The sequence below is a fragment of the Octodon degus genome, unplaced genomic scaffold (assembly GCF_000260255.1).
Source record: "Octodon degus isolate 3935 unplaced genomic scaffold, OctDeg1.0 scaffold00072, whole genome shotgun sequence".
NCBI lineage: Eukaryota > Metazoa > Chordata > Mammalia > Rodentia > Octodontidae > Octodon > Octodon degus.
In genome coordinates, this window is record NW_004524648.1 from 11,572,870 (window position 1) to 11,580,687 (window position 7,818).

Genomic DNA, 7,818 nt, shown 5'->3' on the forward strand with positions numbered 1-7,818 from the left:
TATTAACTCCTCCAATCCTTTGTGCTGTGAGGACAGCTCCATCCAGAGAGATGCAGGAGTATACCGCCAACGTCCTGGTGACACTAGGCAGGAAAAGAATAGGGAAGGTTTGAAAACTATATTTGCATTGTTTTTATGAGTTACATATGACATTTAAAATGGAGAATACAGCCTGCATTATAAGAGCACAATTTAAGAGAATTGGGCCCCTCTCTTGAACCTGGGTCATACGAATCTGGTGAGCTGAGTGATGTTGTCTCTGGTGCTTCCCGGAGAGCAAGTTGCCACACCCAGTGCCATCTATGGAGCCTGCGGAAGTGAGCATGGTGTGTGCAGCTCCTCCTGCATGTCCCATTCTTGTTGTGGAATGTTTAAAAACCATCCTGACAAGATAAAGGCTACAAAGGTCTCAAGTAACTAAACTCTTAGATGAAAAACAGACCTTCGGCAGACCTAATATGTTAATTTTCTTGCATGGATGCATGTTTGGATACACGTGAGATATTTTTTATACTCCATCTACTGGCACTCTTCACATTTATTATGGTCAATGTGTGAATGAAATAAGCCATTTTCCCCCTCCAGAATTGTGCATTTCATTTTCAAGGTAGAAACACCTATAGAAAAGGTAGCTAAAATATATATAATTTTTGGGCTGGAAAGAGAAGCTACCTAACATCATCTATGTTCTTGAATTGTTATTATGTTGTGCTACTTCTAGGACACTGGTAATTTCTCCCCATTTGCCTCTTCTAAGAGAAATTATATATATATACATTCCCTCTATCCCTGAGAGGCTGAGCAGAGGAGGTCACTTCTTCCTCTGTTCCAGTCTAAACTTTTGCCTGTGCTTGTGCCACATCACTAGTTTCCAAGCCCAACAGAGAAACAGACTCCTTGGACAACATTGGTGAGATGCATATTCAGGCCTCAGCCCTGATATTTACACATTTGTAAGTACTTCGTGGAGGCCTGCACATGTCAGCACTGTCTCCTGTATTTCCTTTCTTTGTGGTGCTTGAAATTGAATCCAGAACCTCAGAAAGAACAGAAAAGCACCCTACCAGTGAGCCATCCCTGATGTGGCTTTTCAGGTAATAAGTCAGATTTTTAAACCTGCCTTGAGGCTGGGGAGATAGCTCAGTGGCATAAGCACCTGCCTGCAACAACCATGAAACTCATCCCAGGAACCTGTGCCATGTTCATTCCATATCAGCAAAATATATTTAATATTTTCAAGCAAATATTTTCAGTCATCTTCTTTTCACATCATATATTACCTTTTCTATTTGTGGTACCTGGGATCAAACTTGGGACTATGTGCTTGCCAGGCAGATAGTTATGCCACTGAGCTGTCTCCCTGACCCCTGACATTATACATTAAATGGTAATAGGTACCTAGAAATAAATGCTGTTGGAGATGGGCTTTGTGGTCCACAAGTTCTCTGTAGTATTCAGGATTGTCAGATAGAGTCAGCTGAGATTCAAAAGCTTCAGCCAAATCTGAAAGAAGAAAGCATCCTTTATGACTTCATCCCTCGCCACTGGGAGAGCCCATCCTAGGTGATCTCTAAATATTATTTAACCTGGTATAATTGAGGCCACAAAGTGCAATACTGCATCATTTCTAGACTCATTACAACACTTCCCAAAATTCAGAGAAGAACCTAGTTGTGATACTGCAATGGCTTTTGCCCCCATTCAATATAATGTTCCTCCTTCTGTGTCTGAATACCTCTTTATTTGGCTTATAGTAGAACTGTGAAAAATCTCTTTTTAAAATTCTCTAGTCATGAGTTTGATAGCTCTTCACTAATCCCAACAGAAAGGAACCTCACTCAACAGCTGCTGCCTTTCAGAGTTCGTCTCATGCTCATCTGAGATACAAAGGAATCATTATTGTGACACTCCAGAAAATCTTAGAGAACTTTCAGTAATGCATACACGCATGAAGCCATCACTCATATTATATTCCATTTTTTCTTTTCCTCACCTATGAAAATTCTCCTACACATAAAAGTATAAAGATTGAAAAAGCCAGCACCAGCTCACAATTATGGAAAATAAAGGAGGACATGGAGGTGCCCCAGAGGTAGGAGAGGCAGAGAAGGAGCCCCCTCCCTCGTACCTGGACCCGTGTCCACCATCTTTGCTACCCATTCATTCATACTCAGTCTGACGATTTCCTGCTGCTCATTCACCTTCCATGAAACAGGGTCTTTCAAAAACACCACACAGCAGAATGGCTCGACTTTGACCGCAACGAGGTAACCACATAAGGCTTCCTTTTTATACACATCAATGACTTTGATCTCATAGGACACTTGTGCATCAGTGGAGCAAAAGTGGAAGATTTTTAACTTGGAAATGGCTTGTGCTATCACTCTTTGCAGAGAGTCGGGGTCAACATTTTCTTTCGTGCATCCCAGGACTTGCCTACTCTTATCATCCACTCCAATAAAAAGATAGCCCCCTCCGGTGTTGGCAAAGGCAGGGATGTACTCTTGAGTTACTCGTTTTACATATTCTTGGATATTTTTTGTGGAGAATTGTTTAAACTCTACAGAATGAGACTCGGGAAAAGACAGGATGTGACCATAGGCAAGCTCCTTGCTTTTGAAAACTTGGAAAGCAGGATTTGATTCCATGATGTCCTGATGCATAACTCTGAGGAATTTGTTAGGTTTCAGTTCTTTAATCAGAGTATTTTGTGCATTCCTTTTCTTAGTCTTCAGGAAATCGTATGCCTGCCTTGATTCCTGACACTGCTTAGAGGTACCAGATCTGCGGTACAGGGAAGAACTCACGCTGCAAATGCAGGGCTTGGTGCAATTGTCTTCAGGCAAAGCACCCCTGCTCCAAGACTTAACAAAAATGTGGAAAAACCTTCCTTGTTGCCGGGTCTCAAAGAAATCCTGAAGAACATCTGAAGATGGAATCAGCTCTCTCAAGGCCTGCTGCAAGTCCAAGCCCAGCTCCAGAGGATGGTCAGCCTCGTTTGCTATTTCCATCTGAATCACTCCTCCTCCTGAGTTTAACAGAGCACACGCAGCCCGCTCAACTTTCTTCTTCTCTTTATTCTTCTGAGTTGTCTGCAGCTTTTGCCTGTACTCTTTACCAAGGGTCACCTTTCCTACATGGATGACCAGGTCTGGCTGGGATGGTTGCAGCACAAGCGAGCAGTCATCTGTCTGCATGTTGGTCCCAGAGCTGAAAGTAATGGAATATTTGTTTCAGTTTTAGTATATAGTTAATTGCTCTATGCACTGAGTTAATTTTCTCATTATCAGAAAACATTTACACTGTGTTTTTAGACAAAACAATAAAGGAACAAATCAGACTACCACTCTCTTTTTTAAAATTCTCTAGTCATGAGTTTGATAGCTCTTCACTAATCCCAACAGAAAGGAACCTCATTCAACAGCTGCTGCCTTTCAGAGTTCATCTCATGCTTATCTGAGGTACAAAGGAATCATTATTGTGAAACTCCAGAAAATCTTAGAGAACTTTCAGTAATACATACATACATAAAGCCATCATTCATATTATATTCCATTTTGTATTTTCGTGGAAAAGTGGTGGAAAGTATGTGAAAATTAGTGAAATTGAAGTAACTGGTGAGATTGAGAAAGGGCATTCAGGTTCGGGGACGTGGCCAGGGGTAGAACTCTCACCCTGCTTGCATGAGGCTCTGGGTTCTGTTCCCAGTTCTCCTCTGCCCAGAAAAAAACAGAAATGACTTTCAGAAAACTGGGGATGAAGCATCAGAAATTCAATATTGCTCTACTATTTTTGAATTTCTTATCCAAGTTAAAAGGAGCTCAAAGGGCTGGGGAGATAGCTCAGTGGTATGAGCACTTGCCTGGCAAATGAAAGTTTCGGAATTTGATCTCTGTGCCACCCCAAAACCCAAAAATAACAAAAGGTGATCGAATGTAGTAAAGGGACTGTGTTGAAAGAGAAAAGGAATAGGGCTACAGGGGAGAGAAAAGGGAGGAAGAGAGGGTAATAGGAAGGGTGGAGATGATCAAAGAATAACATGTGCATGTATAAAAATATTAAAGTGAAACTCATTAATGAATATGATTTAATATGTATTAGCAATGATTTTCAGTGTGAGATTAAAGGAGATAAGTCACACCAAGCTTTTAGTCCTATGTCTTGGCTCATAGATGTTCAGTAATTCAACCCACATTAAGTATCATCATGTCACAGTAGCTGGAGGAATGAGGGGCAGCCCGGAAACAACAGTACCAAGTTCTTGATCACATGTACACAATGATAATTTAGGGCCTCAGAGACACTTGGATGATTTGAGTTAATTTAAGATAATTTACATATCGATAATGGGCAGCCATACCGTGGAAACAACAAACATGTATTGCATAGGACACTTCGCATTTTACAGGAGCAGACGAAGTGTTCAGGGCATGCTACCATTCCACAGGCAGCAGAGTAGCCACCATTCCTTAGGTATTCTGGGAACCGTTGGCCTTTGCATAGACCAGCCATAGAATTTTAATACTTTCCTCCATTTTTGTCCCTTGATCAAATGATGACCAGCCATCCCACTACTCACATATTCATCCTTCTTCCTTGGTACTTTCACAAAACATTGTATCCCTCTTTTCCCCTAATGATACATGGGTTTAGGGAATTTTTTGTGAACAGCACTGAAGTGTCTAGAGAAGTTGTTTTCAAGCTACATAGTCTGTGTTAAGGGCACCTAATCATTTATGACACCAGGAGGACAGGTTTGGGGCCCTGTTTCTTGCCTTAGAGAGTGAATCTCAGGAGGTTCTGCATATTCTCCATGCTCTGAAATGTCTTCCTTGAAAGTTTTAATGCCCCTTCCAAATCCTGGTATAAGTCTGGAGCAGCAGTGTGTTTTCCTCATAGGCTGTGCAAATCTGCTAAAAAATGCCAGTGTTCTGAATTCTTCCATTTGTAATATTCAATAGCCATCTACCTAGAACAGGTAACACTCTTGAAGACAAACCCAACCTCACAGCAGTTAACACAGAGAATCAACAACTGGGATCTAATCTCATTACAAAGCTTTTACACAGCAAGAAAAACCATCAACAGAGTAAAGAAACCACCCACCATGTGAGAAAAAATGTTTGCAGACTCTTCAATAGAAAGGTTTATTATTGAGAATGTATAAATAACTAAAAAAAAAATCAGACCTCCCTAATTGAAAGACCCAATCCAAAACTGAGCATAGGAGATGAATACATACCTTTCATATGAAAAAATACAAACAGCAAATAAATAATATCAAAAGATGTTCAACATGACTCATCAATTGAGAGATGAAAATTAAAATGACACAGAGACTCCATCTTACCCTGCAAAGAATGTGTATTATTAAGGAAACAACTGGTCACAAGTGCTGGAGTCACTGTGGAGAGGTGGAAGGAACTCTTGTCCACTGTGGGTGGGAGTGCAAACTGGTACAGCCACAGTGGCAATCAGTATGGAGATTCCTCAAAAAACTAGGACTGGGGCCTGTGAGAAAGCTCAGCAGCTTAAACGCCTGCCAGGCAAGCACAAGGTCTTGAGTTCAATCCCCAGCACCATACTACTAAATAAATAACTACATAAATAAAACCCCAATTAGGACTGGTGGTCCATTTGACTCAACTATTTCTTCTCTGGGTATGTTCTCCAAAAATTGAAACATCATTCCATAGAGATATACGTGCACCCATTTTGATAGCAGCACAGTTTGTGCTGTGAAAACAACCCAACAACCCATCAACTGAGAAACCGATTAAAAAAGATGTGGTCTTTTTATATAGTGGAGTATTACTCTTCCACAAGGAGGGATAAACTGGAGACTTTTATATCTATCTAATGGATGCTACTTGAGACTATACTCACAAGTGAAGTAGACCAGATGCAAATGTATCAGCATTGTAGTGTCTCCCTAGTGAGAAGCTGAAAGAGTAAATGTCACCCAAAATGTATGACATACTATAAAACGGGAGGAAACTTCAAAAGGAAAAAGAAACTGGCTTAGGGGGGTGGGAAAAAAGAAGGAAGAAAAAATCAAAAGGAAAAAAATATATTTATGTACATAAAAAAGATAGTTAAGCTAGTTATACTGCTAATGTCGCTCAGTTCACTGAAAAGATAGATTTGTGCTATTATTGTTTGGACCCTTAAATGCTGTTATCTCATACCTGAATAACTAATTTAAACATAACAATATGCAATGTGTTGAACATTGTTACCTGTCTATCATATTGTTTTGGGATGTTGCCCTTTGGTTTTGGTTTTTTAAATTTAAAATAAACATGTTTTAATAAACCCCATAGGACTCATGCCTATGGGATTGTTCTGGAACTCACTGCCCAGCTTCTGGTTTCGAGAGCGTGGTCTGATGAGTGATCACCCTCACTGGCTGGGCTGGCATTTCTTACACAGGATCTTGTGAGGTAGGCTGGGGCCAATATGCTGGTGTCTCAAGCTGCTAATGCTGACAGGGAGCCCACAAGAAGTATTTGCTTGGTAGATTCGGCAGTGAAGCCATTTCATCCTGTGCATTACTCTTGATGAGCTTTTAAAAATTATTAACTAATTATGGACCTTATTTATGTCCTTATTAGTTACTATATGGATCTACTCAGTCTTTGGCTTCTTCTTGGATCAGTCTACAGTAGATTATGTATTTCTAGGAATTTTTCTATTTCATTTAATTTACTGCCTTAATATTGTTGTTTCATGATCTTTCTTTTTTATGTATTTAGTACATGGTCTACAGGGTCTCACCATATAGATCAGACTCATAGTGATCCTCCTGTTTTTAGCCTCCCAAGAGCTGGGATTACAGGCGTGCACCACCACGCCTGGTCTGCATCACCATTTAGCACACCCCTGGGTTGGGGCTGGCACGGCATGTGGTGCCAGGGATCGAACCCTGGTCCCTGCACTTGTCTAAGCAGGTGCTTTAGCCCGATGAGCTATCTGGATAGCCCCATCTTTCTTATTTTTATAAAATCAATGCTAAAATCTCTGCTTTCAATTTTAGTTTTGGAGTTTTTTCCTTCTTTGGTCATCTCACTAAATATTTGTTCAGCTTGATTTTTACAATAACTAACTCTGTTTCATTGAATATTTTCTACATTCTCTTTTCTTTTAATTATTTCTACTGTAGTATTTATTATTTTCTTTTTTCTTATAACTTTGGCTTCAGCTTGTCATTCTTTTTTTCCTGAAGGTTGGTGGTATAAAATCAAGTTGCTGACCTGAGATCCTTCTTTTTTAATATGTGTTTACCATTCTAAACTTTCTTCAGACTTTTTATCCCCTCACAAAATTTTGGCATATTGTGTTTCATTTGTCACTTATCTCAAGATACTTCCTATTTTTTTCTCTACTTCTATTTGACTCACTGGCTGTTCAGGATTGTGCTGTTTAATTTCTGTATTAACTTTGCAAGTTTCCCAGTTTTTTCCATCTTTTGACATCAAGCTGCCTCACACAGTGACCAGAAAGGATGCTCCTAGCATTTCAATGTTTTTCTATTTTTTATACCCATTTATTGGTCTAATGTATGGTCTATCATGGAGAACATTCTGTGTGCAGCTGAGTTGGGATGTAGCATACCATATATTTCTGTCCTGTCTGGTTGGCTTAGCACAGTTCCAGTCATCTCTTGCATTATTAATTTTTGGCCTAGTATCCTATGCAATGTTAAAAATTGATTTAAAAGTTTAGATCTAAAATGTTTTCCTCCTTGGGGCTGGTGAGATGGCTCAGTGGTCTAAAGCACCTACTTAGAACAAGCTTAGCAAAAAAGCACAGGGACCG

At 40.0% G+C, this 7,818-nt stretch overlaps 1 protein-coding gene across 1 annotated transcript in view; it reads right to left on the minus strand.

Moving 5' to 3' along the window:
- LOC101593213 (schlafen family member 13) overlaps nucleotides 1-3,197 on the minus strand; it is a 5,150-nt gene extending 1,953 nt beyond the window's left edge. The window contains 3 exon segments of the mRNA XM_023719860.1: nucleotides 3-83; nucleotides 1,399-1,503; nucleotides 2,129-3,197. Of these exon segments, the coding sequence (XP_023575628.1) occupies nucleotides 3-83; nucleotides 1,399-1,503; nucleotides 2,129-3,197 (1,255 nt within the window).
- Nucleotides 3,198-7,818: the final 4,621 nt, after the last annotated feature.